The 18,978-nt window shown below is 48.0% G+C and overlaps 1 protein-coding gene across 1 annotated transcript in view; it reads left to right on the top strand.

Moving 5' to 3' along the window:
• Positions 1 to 18,978, top strand: part of ZCCHC24 (zinc finger CCHC-type containing 24) — a 58,612-nt gene that overhangs the window by 3,975 nt on the left and 35,659 nt on the right. Inside the window, exon 2 of the mRNA XM_024561385.4 lies at positions 7,788 to 7,988. Coding sequence (XP_024417153.2) covers positions 7,788 to 7,988 — 201 coding nt within the window. The remainder of the gene's footprint in view (positions 1 to 7,787; positions 7,989 to 18,978) is intronic.

Below are 18,978 nucleotides of genomic sequence, written 5' to 3'. Positions count from 1 at the left end.
ACCCAACATTTTCCATACCTATTTGACTGGAGCACATTTTTGGCACAGAACACCTACCAGTGTTTTTTGGAACATCTCCAGACCCAGGGAACACTCTATCGAGGCAGACGTCTCCCTTATTGGATAGGTCCAACCCTTAGGAGGCTCCTCTTGGAGCTGTGAACCCAGGGGCCCTCCCCAGGTCCTAGCACCGTCTTCTGCAGCACTGAAGGACCCCCCTCCCCACCCCTTTACCACTCTGACCTGGCTGTGGGAGATTTGAGAAAAGTGGCAGAGGTGTCACAAGGCTTAACAGATAGGGCTTCACCAATTCTGCATAGACAGGGTTTGTAGAACCCTAGGAGGAGCGACTATGGGGTCCTGTTTTAAAAGGACACCAGGTCTTGACAAGTCTTCTGAAGGTTTTGATGTGTTCCCTGTGCCCTCCACAGGGACAGATGAATCAAGGGGTCACATTACCAGTGTGGATGTGTAAAACAAAGCCACATACCTGTGTGAGGATGGGAGTTTGCCTCACTGGGGCTAAGAGTGGGTTTTAGGAGCTGAATTTGTTCTCAGCAGCCTTTGTAGTCTGTATGGAGTGGGGTGGGGGTACAGACCCAGGTCCTGGGAAGAATGACCGTTCTGGCCCAGACAGGAGTTTGAGAGGATGCCTGGCTTCCTTCGGCCACCCCCAGGAAGCCAAGCTGTGACTCAAAAAAGAACTGTCATTCGAGGGCCTATTGGCTGAGATGGCCTGATCCACCCTCCATCAAATGAAGTTAACTGGGTGGGCCTAGCCTCAGAGAGGAGACCGCACCTCACAGAACTTATGAGTCAGGGGGTAGTGAGGAAAGCAAGCAACATTAGTAATTACTAATTAGCGGTGACAGAGAGCTCTGTCAGCACCAAGAGGAGGGCCCTGTGGAGAAGATGCTCTTGAGTAGCAGTCGCTTACTCTCCAGTGGTGCTTTAATCTTAGCCTCTCTTTCTTCATAGCCTCCACTTTCAGAAGAGAAAGCAGAAATCTGGCTGGTCAGCCAGCAAGTCAGTGGCAGAGCCAGATCTAGAACTCTTCTGTAGTCCAGTTGCAATAGTCTCAGTGTCTCGTCCTTCCGGTCTCTAGGGTGGCTCTCATCTGGGCTGGACCATTCTTGTGGGTACCAGTGCAAGGCAGGCCGTACCCAGGAGCATTCTGTCAAGCCTCAGTGCCTCTGACGTTGTGTTCTTGATCCCAGACCTTTTGAGGAGTGGTAGCACTGGTCATGGGTACTGGGTCCCCTGCTGTGCCCCTGCTCCAGCCACTCCTCAGACACTCAGCGTGGGACTCCATGGGATGTGAGTCTAAGGGCAGCCTCGCTTGGGAGAGGCAGAGGAGATGGACACTGAGCACTTACTTTTGTCTCATATTATAACCTGTGTGTAGCATCCACATTGTCTGGATGGAGAAACTAAGGCTCTTCAAGAAGAGGATGAAACAGTCAGGAAATCAGTGGTAGACCAGGGCTGCAGCCTAGACCTCAGGATGATTGAACTGTCCTCTGTGTGTGTGTGTGTTTGCAGCCCTAGCATCTGGTCATTAGCCAGTGCCCAGGATGTACTAGGTGCTGAGGTAATGTTTACTAGGCGGATAGGTAAGAGGATGACTTGAATTGAACCTTCTCCTCTTTTCCTTCCCCAGACTTGCAATTATGTGAACATTCTCCTTAGTCTTGTAACCTTTCATTTTATCTCACAGAAGTAATGTTTGATGGGATCTTGGTTAATTGGAAAGAGGATTTGGGAGATGGTGAAACTTTGTCCCTGGAGGAGTCCCAGCAGAAACTTAGGTGTGCTGATGGTTCTTGACCTTCTTTGAGAATCTGAAGATGCCTAGAGCTTCTCTCCTTTCCACTATGGACACAGCACAGCATACATGCACATGCAGTACACATGGTTGTGCATGATTTCAAGGGGATCGTGGCACCTTCATGTCAACAGTGGAGTCCTCATCAAGGTCTTCTGGGCAGAGGGCTTCATTGTGCGAACCATGAACACCTGTCTCGTGATTGGTGACTTGGGTAGGAGCAGGAGGATGTGAGTGGGGACAGGGTGTCTCCCCTGTGTCCTCTATGCCTTGTCCCGCTGACACTTCTCCTCCATCTCCTCGTCCTTTCCCCATTTCGCTCTCCCTGCTCCTCTACCAAAAAGATCATGGATTGCTTATTTAAATTAGAATGTCTCATTGAGCACTGGCTGTGTTTGGGAAATCGTGTTTTTCATGTCCCGGGTGAATGGACCTCCAGGAGGCAATGGTGCCCTTGCTGGTCCTAGGCAAAGGGTTGCCTGGGTGAAGGTGCTGGTTCTGCCACCTTCCTGACCTACAGGTCAGCTTTGGACCATGGAAACAAACAGGAGCAGAGCTGGAGTCTGCCTGTGGCTAGGGAAACCTTCCCTCCAGGTGTGGCTTCATTTTCCTATTGGCCAACTTCTTGCCTTGACAACTGGTTGTCTCTTTTCCCTGAACCCAACCCATATCCGCCTCTGTTCATGTGTATAGGGTGCGTGCCTGTGTGTGTGCACTTGACTCTGGGGCTGAAGCCCCAGTAGACCCTAGGGGTAGAAGTACAGATCCCTTGGAGAAGGGGTGGAGTCATTTGTGAGATAAGTGGTGTCTTGTCTCAGAGAGAGAAGTATGGGTGTGTATGTATGTGCAAGTGTGTATGTGTGCATGCACGTCTGTGTGGGGGGGTACAGAGGAGACTTTTGGGATAAGGAAGCAGTTGTGTTCAGCTGATGAAAGAGCCCCCACATAGCTGGGGACTAGGATCAGAGAGTTTCCCCTCTGGGTTCATCTCAGGCCTGCAGGGCAGGGCTCATCGTTTACTTCAGCCAGGCCTCCTCAGATGCTGCCCTTCTCATTGGCTCACCCACTATCATGTCCTTCCCTGCAGGTGCTGCTCTGTGTCTGCCCGCTGTCCCTGCCTCTCCACTCTGCATTGGTGTCTTCTCCCTCTAGGCTGGCCTTGGAAGCTTCTGTCCACCTGCCCTAATTCTGGCCTGTCCCCCACCTACTGTGCCCTCTTACTGTCCTGGTATGGGAAGAAGGATGGGGGAGAGGAGGAGCACAGCTTGGCAGGCTGAGTCAGCCCTGGAAGTCTCTGTCTCTATACCCCAGATCCCTCAGCAGAACCACCAACCCCAGGGCCCAAATCCCTCACATAGCCCAGAAAAGCCAACGCCTCATCTTGCCAGTGCCGAGGGGCTTGGCAATATGATGTCACAAGGCCTCTGTGCCAAGAAGAGTGGTTCACACCTGGCATTTTCCTCTGGCTCCCCTTCCTGGAGGGGAAGCCAAGCCTTGGAGGCTGTGTTGTGGCTGGAATATAATAGGCCAGCAGATCTGGGTGAGTGTGAATCTCCTCTCAGCTGCACACTTGGGCAAGTTCCTCAGCCTCTTTGAGCCTCAGTTTCCAGTTCTATAAAATAGTGCCGAGGACTAAGAAAGGGAAAGGATCTACTCAAGTATGTGACACAACTAATATCAGGATAAACTTAGTGTCTTCCCATCTAACTTTCCCCAGCCACCAAGCCAGAACCTTGGAGAAGTTCCAACGATGGACGGGAGTCTGATACTCTGTTCCCCAGATGTGGTGTGAGGCTCCCACACTTCTTGCTGGCTGCTTGGGTCACCGACCTAAGGAGGAAGGACAGATGGTTTTTTCCCCCAGGCTGGTGATTTGGGCCTTGATGGACCAGAGGCTTCTGCCCATCACACTAGTGGGCTGCTCTCAACTAATACTCAGAACAGCTTAATCTAGGGGGAGACCACCCTCCAATTTGGTCCACAGGAACCTGGAGACCTCAATGTAACTCTGCAAGGTGTTAAGGCATCTGTTCTCTCTTCCATCAAGTGGGGCTCTAGGCCCTTCCCTGCCTGGGATTATCTGTACCAAGGACTGCCACGGGTGTAAGGAGAGGCTCTGGAGTGACAAGCATGGCAGAATCTTTGCCTTCAGGATGTCCAGCCTTGTGGACATGAGGAGGCATCACATGGCAAAGAGATTAGAGAGAGACTTAAGAGCTCCTTCAGGCAAGGACGGAGGAGTCATGGGGTGGGCCCCACCCCCCACTCCCACCCCCACCCCCCACTCCCACCCCCACCCCCACCTACAGCACTGAGGGACAGAGCTATGGCAGGAAGGTCCAGGAGACCCCTGGAAGAAGCTGGGGCCTCTGTGATCAGCAAGGCCTCAGGAGCTCCTGAATCTGTGCTGTCACACTGTCCTGTGGAGTCTGAGGCCTGAGTAAGAGGAAGGGGTGGCTTCGAGGCCCCACCACTAGAGTTAGAACCAGACCAGGAGCCGGGGCCCGGAGGAGGTCGGGATGGACATAGAGAGGGCCTCCTGGAGGTGGACAGCAAGTGCAGAACTGGAGGCAGAAAAGCACTTGTCCTGTGGGATGCAGAGAGGAACATCTCTGCTGTTGCAGAGTTAGGGGCTGCCTGAAAAGGGAGCTTCTGCCCAGTCTTGCCCTCAGCTACAGATGGCAGGACCTGAAACAGATGGCACCCTTGTTGATTAAGTGCAGTCTGCATTCTTAAGTTCAGTCAGACCTTAAGAAAGTAGGGCTGCAGGAATCATCAAGTTTGTCCACCTTCCCTGCTCCATTTTAAATTTTGCCCCTGGGAAACTCAAGTGGTCAGGCCTCAGCTCTGCAGCCAGAGAGAGGGGAGGAAGCTCTGTGTGTCCCAGCTTTTGCTCTGTCCAGTTGCCATAGGCCATGGAAACATCTGAGAGGCCGACTCACCTTTCACCTCCATGGCCTGAGCTCCTCCTCAGACTTTTTCGGAGAGGAAACAGCTTGCTGCCCCACCCACCCTTTGCAACACTGGCAGGCAGGACTGGCCTGTGGGCCTGGCTGTGTTCCCTGGTCTGTGCCCCTGGTCCTTGCTGGGTCTCAGTTTCTCTATCTGTGAGAGTGAGGTTGTATCAGCTCACCACTCTCTGTCCTGTTCTAACTCTAAGGTGGCATCCTCTTGAACTGGGGCTGAAGCAGCCATGGGGGACAGGCCAGAGGACTCTAGAGGTGGGAGCAGCAGTGAGGAGAGGAGCTCTGGCCTCCCCTCTCTGACCTGGAGCTGCCTGTGTGACAGGGGCAAAGCTGGGACCCTCTCGAGGTGTCGAGCTGCCAGGGAGAGGGCAGCCTGCTCAGAGGCCTCAGGCTGCCTGGGGATACCAGCAGGGCTGCCCATGGGCAGGAGAGTGTGGCCGCACCATGAGGGAAAAGTTTTTCAGAGTGTAATTAGCACACTTTCTGGCACCCACGAAGCTTCCCCTTCCTCTCGACTATTAGCTGCCAAAACAGTCCTGATTCCTGTGGACTTGCTTCTATCTCATCCAGAAAAGAAAAAGGAAAAAAAGAAAGAAAAAGGGGGGAAAAGAGGGTTGTTATTTGTGAAATTGCATTTCCCAGCCATGAGGGTGAGTCACACATTTAGAGCTTCAAGTTTCGTGTTTGGATGAACTTTCCTCTGGGAGGCTGGGGCTATGCTGCCCTCCCTCAGGCCTGTGGGGTGGGGAGAGGCCTAGAGTCCATCTACTGAGAGACCTTGACAGTTGGAAAGTCCAGGGGCTCTGCCAGGTGGTTGTACCTGAACTGCCTGGGAGAGCTTTAAAAATGCGTATTTGAACTTGGGGTGGGGGAGGGGGAGTTAGTGTTTAATGGGGACAGAGCTTCAGTTAGGGATGATGAAAAGTTTCTGGAGATGGACGGTGGTGATGGCTGCACAGCAATGTGAATGTACTCAATGCCACTGAGCTGTACACTTAAAAATGGTTAAATTGGTAGATTTTATGCATGTATATTAACCACAATAAAAAGTGTGGACTCCAGGTCCTCAGTCCCAGGTGGCTGCTTTGGTAGGTCTGAAGTGGGGTCCACAAAACTATTTGTTAGACGTTTCCCAGGTCATTCAATGCAAGTTGGAACATCAGCAATCTGTCCAATGGGGACAATGCCTCATTATTCCCCATTGTGAGCATCAACTATCCTAATATATGTAAAGTTTTCAGGGCCTAGTACATAGTTGGTGCTCAGTTATCGTCTAATCTCATTTCCATCAGAACCCTCCCATACCATTTAAGGTTGTTCAATGTTGGTTCCCACACATTCAGGGATGGGGACCCTCCACCTCTCAGGTAGGGCCACGCCATTTTGGGCCACCTGAGAGTTGGAGTTGCCCTCAGATGAATGCAGGTTTGTGTGGTATCTTCCACTGGCCCTGGGCTTCATGGTGGCCCTGGTCAGTGGTAGAGCAGAGATGGTCATAGGAGCCTTCGAGTTCTGTGCCCAGGTGCTGGAGGCTGGCTGTGTGTTGGGCCTTGGATGTGCTGTCTGTGGATTTCCTTCCAGATCCTAGGCTTCGCTCTAAACCTGCACGAGAGGGATCAGAGGCCCAGAGAGGGAAGGAGCCGGCCCAGGGTCATGTAGCAGGGTGTCCAGGGAGCCAAGGGGAGTGTTGGCACCCAGACAGTGAGGGCTGTGTCCTCTAGAGGGTGAGTACTAGGTTCCCGGGGATGGAACAAGCAGGGAGGCTGAGGCAAACATGTGTGAGGGGTGGGCTCTATCCTGATTATGTAGGGTGCCTGGTCCCCTGGTGCCAGCTCTTAGCTCACCTTCATCCCCTTCTCACACTGAGGGGACACAGAAAGAACTATCATCACCCTGGGCCCCTGTCTGCCCTGTTTTTGTAAGGGAGACTGAGGCAACTATCTCTCAGGCTTTCCTCACCCATCAGCCCGGGGACTCTCAAGAACAAGGCCATGTCTCTCCATTTAGACCCAAGGCTCCCCAAGGCCTGTAGTTCATTCCTGGAGTTCCTGGGCACCTGAGCTGGGGTCAGGCAATGCCCAAGCCCATGGCTGGGTTTGCCATGGACCCTCCTGACGAAGCTGCCTCTTTCCTGCCTTGGCCTCGCCCCAGGAAAGGGGGCCCATGGCCTCACCGCAGGCCCGCCTTCGCTAAATTCCAGTGTGCTTGGCCGCGGAGCCTATGACTCCTATAAATAGAGGGTGTATACACCAGGAGGGGGCCTGGGCTGCGTCTACTTTGAAGCCAGGCAAGACATCTGGTTCCTGTCAACTGGAGGTGGGAGAGGTGGGCAACTTCCTCCCTGGGCTCCCAGAGAGCTGGCTGGCTGGGCCGAGGGCTCCCCGGACACAGTCTGCGCAGGCCTCGTGCCGCAGGAGAGCAAGCAAAGCACTGACTTGCAGTCTGCTCTTCTGTACAGCGGAAACTGTGCAGCATCTGACATTCCTCTTCATTACAAGTTGAGGAAACTGAGTCAGCTCAGAGATAAGTGTCTACAGTCACTCTGGCAGTAAGCGACAGAGCCCCAAACCTAGCAGGTTGTTTTCTGCTATACCTGCTTATCTCTTGGCAGTGTGTAAAGAACTAATGATAATAATAATTATCGTTATCATCACCATGATCATCACCACTTACTGAGTGGTTCCTAAGTGCCAGGCAGGAGATAAGTGCTATATGTTTGTGATTTCATGTTAGTCTTATAGAAACCCTAGGAGGTAGTTACCATTCCTGTTTTCCAGACGGGGCCGCTGCAGCTCAGAGTGGTTAACTGGTGTGCCATGGACACACAACCAGAGTTGGATTAGAATTCAAGCTCCAGGAGGCCAGAGCCCATGGGCAGCTGCTGGGTCATTATGAATTCACATGTGCGTGCCCACCCATGGAAACTTCCCCTAGTTCATAGGTGTGAATGAGTGTGTCCAGGCCTTCCAGAGCCCTCACAGCCTCTGTCCCCGCAGGCACTGAGCAGCAGTGTGTACAAGAGTGCCTCGCCCTATGGCTCCCTCAACAACATTGCCGATGGCCTCAGCTCCCTCACCGAGCACTTCTCTGACCTGACTCTCACCTCCGAGACCCGAAAGCCCAGCAAGAGGCCCCCACCCAACTACTTGTGCCACCTGTGCTTCAACAAAGGACACTACATCAAGGATTGCCCCCAGGTAAGGCAACCTGGCCCAGGTGGGGCTTGTGGGCTCCCTACTGACCTGTGTAACAGTTTCTATGGGTAGATGGGTAGGTCAGATGGATCAGCTCCCCCCCTGTCCTCTTCCATGAGCAAGTGGCCCTGTGGCTCCCTCTGGTCCCCACCTTTTTGTCCCTCTGGTATTTCTGAGATAAGTCTGCCTGGTATGAACGGGACAGAGGCTCAGCTTGGACCTGCACTGGTTAGGTAGCAATCTGGGTAGGGTACCCCAAAATGAGGTTTTGGGCCTTGAAGGCCCTACTGGTCTTCCTGCCAGGGTGGGTCTTGTTACAGTGAAGTGGGATGGAGGCCAGCGGCCTCCTCACAGCTCTCTCCTGAGACCCCATCTCCTCACACTCACAGGGAAGGAATGTGGGCTCCAGGCCAGGAATCCAGATGTGCACCCCCTCCCCCAAGCCCCACTTCTACCTCCTCTGCAGTAGGCTCCTCAACCTGCTGCCTGTGAGGACGGAGGGGGGCCTGCCATAACTCTGTGCCCCCACAATGGGTCTGGGTGAAGGCATTGTGGGGCTGGGGAGCAAAGGGGACCGGGAAGTCAAGGGTGTGGGGAGCAACCCCTGTCTCTCACCAAATGCTTCGCCATGACTGAGTGGGACTTCTGAGGCTGACCCCACTCACGAGATGACCCCTGGCTCTCTGATAGACATGGCTTTGGAATCCTGGGAAGAGAGGTTAACAGTTGTTTTAAATATGGTATGAAATTATCAGTGATTTTTCCCTACTACTTTTTCATATTTTCCTATGTTCTTAAGATGTGGTACTACTTTATTTTATATATGTAATGGAAACGGAATCCTGTAAACTCAGAAAATCCATGTTGTCTCACCCTCCAGATGTTGGAAACTGAGGGCCTGGCTGGGTGGAGCTGGTCCCGCCAGGACCAGCGGGAGGCTGAGATGTGCTTCCAGCTCACCACTCCCATCACAAATGGTCATGCCGTGCTTTTTGTCCTTGCTACTTAAAGTACAGCCAGGCATAACTGAATCCGTGTTGCCTGGGAACTTGTCAGAAATACAAAATCTCAGGCCCACCCCAGAGCTGCATTTTAGTAAGACTTGCCCACCCAGTGATTCATGTACACCAGCAATCTGGCCTCCCCCTCCCCCTGGGCAAGAGAGGCCCTCCCTGGTTCCTGAGTAGTGGGAGCTGACCCACTGATGGCTGTTCTTCAGATCCACACTCCGATGGGCCCTGTCTATCTCTCAATATGTAGTGAGCAGGGGCCCTGGGCACAAGGGGATCTCAGCAGAAGGTGAGGCCCTACCCCCAAAGCGTGTCTGAATAGGACAAGGGGCAAACAAGCAACTAAGGATCCAGATGGTCTTCAGAGTTGTGTCCATTGGCCCACCTAGTCAGCACCTCCCTGTGCCCTCCCCAGCTGAGCCCTCAAGCAGAGGGACTCTGCTCTCAGTCATTCACAACAATACCTTGAAAACCTCCCTCTATCCTCTCCTGCCTACAGTCTGTGAGGTGGGCAGAGCAGGACTTAGCCCCACGGAAGGACACAGGCAGTGTGATAAGTGCTCTCGAAGCATTATTTCATTCATCACAGAACTGCCGTTTGTGTAAAGTACTCTTATTAGCCCATGTTACACGATGCTTTGTGTGAGCCAAGAACTACACAGGATCTTTGAGCTGGTCAGTGGAGGAGCTGGGCTATTACCCCTCCTCCCTCACTAGACAGGTGACACTCAGACACCATCAGGGGTTCTCGGGGCTCCGAGGAGGTATGCTCACACTGGACTCACAGCCTGGGAAGGCTTCCAGGGGAAGGAGGGCTTGAATGGGGCTGGTGGGTCGATGGGAGAAAGGTGGCTGTGCCTCCCACAGTGAGACCACTATCCAAAGGCAACAGATGGTGAGCCAGAGGTGGCAGGCTGGTGAAAGAGTGTGTGAGTGTGTGCGCACACACTGCCTTCTCTCCAGACAGAGTCAGAGCTCTTCTAAATGTGGGCACAGAGGGTCCCTTGCCCTCAGTGCCTCTCACTTTCCAGTGCAGGGCTAACCCTGGTTCTTCCTTCATGTGGGTTATACAGCATGTTCACTTACCTCGTGCAGGGCTCTTAACTCTCTGGAGAAACAGGAGTCATGGCCCTACTTTACAGTTGAAGAAACAGAGTCTCGGGGAGGTGGAGTGCTGAGGAGAGGGCAGATGTACATGAGCACCCTGCTCTTGGCCTCCTGGAGCACCCATGCCACTCCAAGTGAAGCACCCATGGCCTGCAGAGCCTCAGTTCCTCCCTTGAATGGGTAGAGGCCCTTTTCTGGCCTCATCACAAACCTGATTCTATCTGGGACTCCCGCAGGCCCAGGCATCTCCCTCCACCCTTCACGAGAGGTGGGAGGGCAAGGGCTCAAAATATCAGTTTTACCATCGGTAAAATGAGGCTAATGAGGACACTGACTCATAGGACTGTGAAGGTCCATTGAAATAATGCGTGGAAAGTGCCTAGCACAATGCCTGGCACACAGTGGGCACTCAGGAAATGTTGGCTAGCATTATCTTTTTCTCCCTTGGGTCACAGTGGAGAGTGTGCCCTCCTGGCAAGGTACTAGGTATTTTGGCAGGCTGGAATTTAATTGGATGCCCCCAACCCCTCACCTGACCACAAGCGCAGGGGCAGTGCTGGGCGAGACTCACCCCTGTGCCTCTCACTGTCTGACCCCCGTGCCAGCTCAAGGAGCCACACCCAGCAGGTGCTCAGTGCAAGCCTTCCTGGATGAAGGGACACGTGGGCAGGGCTTTCTTAAGGCATGGAAAACTTTGCTCTGAATAAAATGTTACAAAGAGCTCAGAATATATAATATTTAAGAGTGGAGTGCTTATTTTGGTAATAGCTTTAATGAGATCTAATTTACATACCATATAATTTACCTATTGAAAGTGTACAATTCAATGATTTTCAGTATGTTCACAGAGTTGTGTAACCATCACTATGACAGTTATAGGACATTTTTATCACCTCACAAAGAGACCTCACATTCTTTAGCTGTCACCCCCTATTCCTCAGCCCCTAGTTAGCCACTAATTTATTTTCTGTCTCTATAAATTTGCCTATTCTAGACATTTTACGTAAATGGAATCATATAATACATGACCTTTTGTGCCTAGATTCTTTTGCTTAACATATTGTTTTCATGCTTCATTCATGTAATATCATTTACCAGTTCCACAAGTTGGGGAGTGTTCCATCCTGTTCTATTTTCTGGTAGATTTTGTGAAAAATTAATATTAATTCTTTTTTAAATGCTTGGTAAAATTCATCTGCAAAACCATCTGAGCTTGGGCTTTCTTTTGTGGGTAGATTTTTAAAATTACTAGTTCAGTCTCTTTACTTGTTATAAGTCTATTCAGATTTTCTATTTCTTCTTGTGTCAGTTTCTGTAATTTGTGTCTTTCTAGGAATTTGTCCATTTCATCTGTTATCTAATTTATTGGCATACAGTTCTTCATAATATTCTATTGTAACTGTATTTATCTCTGTAAGCTTGGTATAAGGTTCCCCTCTTTCATTTCTGATTCTTGTAATTTGACTCTTTTCTCTTTTTTTTGTCCTTAGTCTAGCAAAAGTTTTGTCAGTTTTGTTGACCTTTTCAAAGAACCAACTTAGGGTTTAGTTAATTTCCTGTACTATTTTTCTGTTTTCTATTTTATTACTTAACATTCTAATCTATTAAGAAATTGTGGCAAAGTACATATAACATACAATGTACCATCTTAACCATTTTTAAGTGTATAGTTCAGTGACATTAAGTACATTCATATTGTCATGCCATCGTCACTTCCATCCACCCACAGAACTCTTTTTTACCTTGCAAAATGGAAGCTCTGTTCCTTCCCATTAAGCAATAACTCCCTCTCCTTTACTCCCCTAGACCCTGGCAACCACCATTTTATTTCCTTTCTCTATGAATTTCAGTACTCTAGGGACTTCTTATAAGTGGAATTATACACTATTTGTCCTTTTGTAACTGGCTTATTTCACTTAAAACGTCCCCACGGTTCATTCATGTTGTAGCATCTGACAGGATTTCCTTCCTTTTTTAAGGCTGAATAATGTTCGCCTGTGTGCGTGTGTGTGATCACCACATTTTGTTTATGCATTTATTCACCAACGGACAACTAGACTACTTCCATCTTTTGGATATTGTGAATAATGCTTCAATGAACATGGGTGTACAAATATTCCTCTGAGTCTTCACTTTCAGTTCTTCACTCTCATCTTTATTATTTCCTTCATTCAGCTTGCTTTGAGTTTAGTTTTCTTTTTCTAGTTTCTTTTCATATGTACAGCACATTATCAGTGGATGTCACTTCATTATAACATTGATGAGGTACTGTTGGAAATTAACTGCTATTTATGTCAGTTATCCTATGGTAAAATCAGTTTCGTTATTCATTGTTTCACTTAAAGTCACACAATCGATCAATGATGTAAATGAGAATTTACTGTAAATGTTTACAACTATACATTTTCCTCTGAGCTGCATCTGTAAGTTTTGGTATGTCGTATCTTCTTTTTAACTTATCACATGGTATTTTCTGATATCCCTTTTTCTTCTTTGACCCACTAGGTATGTAGAAGTATGTTTTTAGTATCCACATGTGTATGAGTTTCCCAGGTATCTTTTTAAAATGATTTCTAATTTTGTTCTATTGGAGGTCACAGAACATACTTTATATTATTTCAATACTTCTAACTTTATTGTGAATTGTTTTATAGCCCAGCTGTGGGCTATCCTAGAGAATCGTTCACATGCACTTAAGAAGAATAATCTGCTGATATTGGGTGGAGTGTTCTAATAGATGTCTGTTAGCTCTATTTAGTTTAAAGTGTTGTTCATGTCTTCTGAATCCTTGTTGATGTTCTGCCTAGTTCTTCTGTTCATTATAGTAAGTAGGGGTATTGAAATCTCTGTTATTGTTTTTGTAAAGATTTTTATTTATTTATTTATTTAAATATTCCCCTCCTTTCCCCTCTGGCTAGAAGGGAAGGGAGGGAGGAAGAGAGGAAGAGAAACATCAATGTATGGTTACCTCTCACACAGCCCCTACTGGGGACCTGGCCCACAACTCAGGCGTGTGCCTTGACTGGGAATCAAACCAATGACCCTTTGGTTCACAGGCTGGCACTCAATCCACTGAGCCACACCAGCTAGGGCTATTATTGTTTAATTGACCATTTTTTCTTCAGTTCTGTCTGTTTTTGCTGTATGTATTTTGATGCTTTGTTCTTAGGTTCATCTATGTTCATAATTAATTGTATTTCCCTGATTGGTTGATCTTTTCATTTTTGATTGATTGAGAGAGAAAGAGGAAGGGAAAGAGAGAGAGAAAGAGAGAGATCTATTCATTGACCCACCCATTCATGTATTTATTGGTTGCCTCTTGCATGTGCCCTCCCTGGAGATTGAATTTGCAACCTTGATGCATTGGGATGATGGTCCAACCAACTGATCTACCCTGCCAGGGCCATCCTTTTTATCATCATAAAAATGCCCTCTTTATCTCTGGTAACATTTGTTGTTTTAAAATCTATTTTTTCTGATATCAGCATAGCCAGGTTTTTTTAATGGATGCTGTTTACATGATAGATCTTTTTCTTTCTTTCTTTCTTTTTTACTTTCAGTCTGTTCAAATCTTTGAATCTAAAGTGCATGTCCCGTAGATAACATTCAGGTGGATCTTGGTTTAGTTTTTATTCAATCGGACAATCTCTGCCTTTTGTTTGGATCGTTTAATCCTTTCAAATTATTGATAATGCTATTATTAATGCTATTATCGATATAGTTGGATTTAGGTCTGCCATTTTACTTTTTGTTTTCTAAATTATTCCTGTTTTTTCTCATCTTATATTCCTCTTTTACTGTTTCCTTATGAATTAAATGATGATTTTTAATGTAACATTTAAATTTCTTTAATGATTTTTTTTTACTATTTTTGAAACTATTTCCGAAACTATTTCCTTAGTTATTGCTCCAGGACTTATCTTATACATCTTAACTTATCAGAGTCTGCTTCTGATTTATACTAACTTAACTCTAGTGACTAGTATGCTTACATAGATCTAGTCTTTTTTCCTTGCTTTTGTAGCATTATTGTTACATTTTATATCTATATATGTTAAACATTCAACAGTACTTGTTATAACTATTATTTTGTATAATTTTATGTGTTTTAAAGAAGGTTGAAAAAGAAAAGAAAGCAGTTACATAATTGCTGTATTGAGAAAGAGAGAGAGGGAGGGAGCAAGCGAGTGCTCTGAACTGTTTGTCAGATTAGCCTTCTTATTTCCCATTCCTGGTTCTCTTCACTTGTTACTGTAGATTCAAGTTACTTACCACCTGGAGTCATTTTCTTAGCCCAAGACAGGTTTGCACCCACCTGCCTCTTTTGTGCTGTTATTGGCAAATATATTTATATATGTTATAGGACAAATAGTATAATTTTATGCATACTGTTTTATACAATTGCTTTTTACATCAGCTAAGAGAAGAAACAAAAGGAAATATTTATTTATACTGTCTTTCACATTACATAATCCCTTTATCAGTACTCCTTGTTTTTATTCACGTTTATTTGCATTCCTGTTTGGGTCACTTGCTATCAGCCTGAAGAACTTCCTTTAGTATTTCTTGTCAGGGTGGTGTACTAGCAATGAAACCTCTGTTTTCGTTGACCTGCTATCTCACTTTCATTTTTCGAACAGATAGCTTTGCTCGGTATAGAATTCTTGGCCTACAGGTTTTATTTTTCTTTGAGTACGTTGGATATGTTGTCCTACTTCCCTTTGACCTCCTTTATTTCTGATGAGAAGTCAGTTGTTAGTATTATTGGAGTTCTATTATAAATGATGTCATTTTTCTCTCGTTACTTTCAAGATTTCCTCCTCGTTTAGCTTTCAGCAGTTTTACTATCATGTGTTCATTTGTGGGTCTCTTCATTTTTATTTTACTTGAGGTCTCTTGAGTTGCTTGGATGTGCTGATTAAAGTTTTTCATCAGATTTGGGAAGTTTTCAGCCATTATTTCTTTGAATATTTTTTCTGCTGCTTTTTTCTCTCCTGTGAAGTGATTTTTAAATGGTCTAAATATCTTTAAAATGGCCTAAATGGGAGTGGAATGTGCAGAACTCTAAGCTAGCCCTTCCTAGCTCCTGAAGTTATTCGTGCAGCCCCAGGGCTCTGAGGCAGGCACAGTGAAAATGCTATTAAAACATTGACTGCCAATGCCCCAGGTGGCATAACACAGGAACCAGGGGATGGGAATCTGTGTTTTTCCAATCTTAAGCATGTGATAGAGGTATCAAGAGCTCAGCTCATCAGACCAGTGGGGCTTCTCATAGATCCCTGGGGCAGTGTAGGGGATTGGGTTCTTCAGGGAGATTGGGAGACCTGAAGCAGAAATGCAAGGCACTGGAGACCAGTTTCCAGTTTTGCTGAAGGACAGCCCCTCTCATGGGGTGAAGCTGTGCCTGGACTTGGGTCTATCTCCAGCCAATGCCAGGACTGGCTCAAGAAGTCTAGGGAGTCAAGAATGTCTACCATGCTGTTCTTGAAAAGCCTGCTTCTACTGTTGTGCCAGGCCTCTAGGTCAAGGGTAATAATAACATTAACAACAATGATAATAGTTTCTAAGCATTGAGTTTACCATTGAGTTTAGCATGTTTTGTGCATCAGCTCATTTAATTCTTTAAAAAACTCTTATCAGTCAATTGCCAGATCATAAAACTGAGGCCCAGAGAAGTTAAGTGACTTGCCTAAAGTTGCACAGCTAGTGAGCAGCAAAGCTGGAATTGGAACTTGGGTCTTCCTGATTCAAGAGCCCATGTTTTTCAAACTAGGTTCTACTATCTGCCTTTGCATCCAAACCTTGATCTCCACTATCATTCTCAGAACGTCAGAGTTTTTAAAAAAGATGGGTTGCTAGAAATAATGAGGAACAAGGACAATGTAGGCAGAGGACATACTAGGCTTGGTCTGGCCAAGTTGGTGTGTCCAGTAGATTCTACCACTGGCCCAGCGAGTGGGCATCTGCTGTCTCAGTGCAGTCAGGATGCCAGGGGTGGATGGGGGCTGCCCACTGGAGTGGCTGCAGAGATCCCAGGTGGCTGTAGAAGAGTCACAGTTACCTACCTACCTGCCTGGGCACCTCGTGCTGGCCTCTGCACACCAGTGTGGCAGGACTGTGAAGACCTGAGCAGCAGCATCTTGCTCTGAGCCAGCTGCACTTGCCTGCATACATATATGGGTTTGTGGTGGGGACTTGGCTCAGTGTCACATCTGTGCCCAGGACACACAGCCTGTTTAGTTGAGCCAGGCCCAGGACTTACTACAATCCCCCAACCCTTCGTAAGCTCTTACAGTGTACCAGGCCCATGCTAGATATGGCCCTACCCCTGTCCTCCATGGGACAGACTGAGACACTGTTGGCCATTCAGGGTGATCAGGGCTACAGTTGAGGTTTGCAGTGAGAAACCAGCTCTGCCTGGGCTTCATGGGAGGCCTCTGAGAGGAGGAGTCTGAGGCAGGGAAGGCTTCTAAGCAATTGTGTATATAACGGGAGTTTGCTTTCCGAGCATTGCGGGGCCTTGGTGACAGCTGGCACTCTGGGTGCCTAGGGGGAGGAGCAGGAGGTGTGGCTGCAACAGGTGGTGAAAGGCCTGTGTACCAGGCTGCACAAACTTGGACTTTATCTGGAGGGAAGGGAAAGCCATGCAAGCGTTTCAGGTGACATGCTCAGATTGGCATTTTGAAATATCACGCTAGTGGCAGGTTAGAGGCCAGGCTGTAGGAGGCAAGACTGCTAGCAAAACCAGTCCAGGAACGTGGATAGAGGATAAAACCAGATATAGGGCAAGGGTGAGCAAAGGTTGGAAGTGAGGGGACAAATTCTGGACACCATGACAATGTAGCATCTGTGGGGTATGGTGACCATGAGGGTGAGGTGAAGAGGGATAAGGTGTCAAGGGAGGCTACCAGCTTTTGAGGTGGCCACCGGGGCAAGTGGGGTGCTCCTAACTGGGATACACATTTACCTGCCTGAAATGATAGGCTCTCCCTCATGTATTCATTCAGCAAGTATTTATGGAGCACCTATAATGGGCTAAGCATTTACAGATGCCACAGCGAGCAAACCAGAAAAGGTTTCTGCTATCTTGGAATTTACCTTCTAGTTGGTGAAGTTAGACAGTAAGCACAAGTTAATAAGATAAGGAGATATCAGACAGCAAGAAGTGTTCTGCAGAAGCTGAGTGGTTTGACAGAGAACTCCAGGCTGACTTCTCCAGGACAAATGGCAGGCCTGTGATTCCTTAAATGCCCACAAAAATGTTTTAATGTTTATTTACTTTAAAGCCAGAAGAAAAGAATAAATGTAATAATAATGAATCCAGCCCTGGCCAGTGTGGCTCAGCTGGTTGGAGCATCGTCCCCTAACGGAAAGGTTGTGGGTTTGATTCCCAGTCAGGATACATACTAGGGTTGCGGGTTCAATCCCCGGTCCAGGCACATACAAACCCCGGTCTGGGCACATACAGGAGGAGGCAGCCAATGGATGCTTCTTTCTTGCATTCTTTCTCTCCCTCTCTCTCTAAAAGCAATGAAAAAAATGTCCTTAGGTGAAGATAAAAATATATATATTAAAAATAATAATGATAATAATCTAGCCTGGATAATGATTGTCTTTATACCAATGCAGTCATAAAACACCAGTTTTAACAACGTTTCATGGAGGAATGGGCCCATAAAACTCATCCTGTAGCCCTGAAGAAGATCAGCAGGCTGCTTTAGGTTGGGTGGCCACCACGGGCCTCACTGATGATAGGATGTGGAAACTCCAGATACTACCTTCTACCTAAAGGTCAGATAGGGTTAGGGTCCATAAGCCAACGTAAGGACCCTGATCTTCGTGAAGGGACATCTTGTGGAGATCAAAGGAATAACTTCAAGTTTTTAACCCAAAGACCAGAGTTCAAGTTCCAACTCTGCCACTTACCGCTTGTGCAACCTTGAACAAGCCATTTAACCTCTCCTCATTTCTGAAATGTATCTGTAATTTGGGGCCACCTTTCCTCATTTCCGAAATGGATCTGTAATTTGGGGTCAGTGCACGGCTTCCTGACCTGATAGTCCACTCATCACCTCTGTAGGAATAGAGACTGGGGTGCAGATGGGGGCAGGACATCCAGAACCTGGTGTCCTTTCCCTAAGCCCTCTGCCCACCCTTCAGAGTGGTCAGGCCCAGCCGCACCCAGCCTGGCAACCATCCATCAGGCACTGAGCTGAAAGCAGAAATTCTCTAAGCCCTCAACCTCCACTACTCCCAATATATCCTTGGGGGGTGGGTTACTTCTTTGAGGGAGGCTTGAGGGGTGTTGTCACCTGTGCCTCCTGTGTCCAGCTGAGGACGGGGCTCTGTGAGGGGTCTAGGGAGGGCCTGCGCCTAGGGAAGCTGCCATTCCTGAGTCAGCATGCCCAGGGCTGCTAATGAAATCCAGATGTCAGACAGAAAACAATCAGCACCCCCACCCATCTGGCAGCTCATGTTTCTTGGAGATTGCAAAAGAAGAAAAATAGAGCAGGGAAAGAATCGAATCCTAGAACAGCTGAAACCTTAGAGGAGGCGTGTAAATAGTTTCAGGGTCCTGCTGGGGGAAGGGACAGGAGGCAGGGGGAAAGCAGAGACTGGTCCAGATCCCCTTTTCCCTGACCCCGGTCTTTGTAGCACTCTGGACCCCATCCTTGCACCTCTCCCCAGGGCGGAGCAGGCTGGTCCCTGTAGGATGTCCTAAGGAGGCAGGAGGGCCTAGGCCACCAGCCGGTGTCTGTCTCCTGCCTGGGGTTTCCAATCCCCGACTCAGGTGCTGACTTCACTGCAGGCCTGGGTTTCATCGGGCCTGAGTGGCTGAATCCTGGGGAGGGACAGGCAGAGGGGACTGATGCTAT

The sequence above is a fragment of the Desmodus rotundus genome, chromosome 4 (assembly GCF_022682495.2).
Source record: "Desmodus rotundus isolate HL8 chromosome 4, HLdesRot8A.1, whole genome shotgun sequence".
NCBI lineage: Eukaryota > Metazoa > Chordata > Mammalia > Chiroptera > Phyllostomidae > Desmodus > Desmodus rotundus.
The sequence above is the reverse complement of the archived record's forward strand: the minus strand, read 5'-3'. Positions and strand labels throughout refer to the sequence as shown.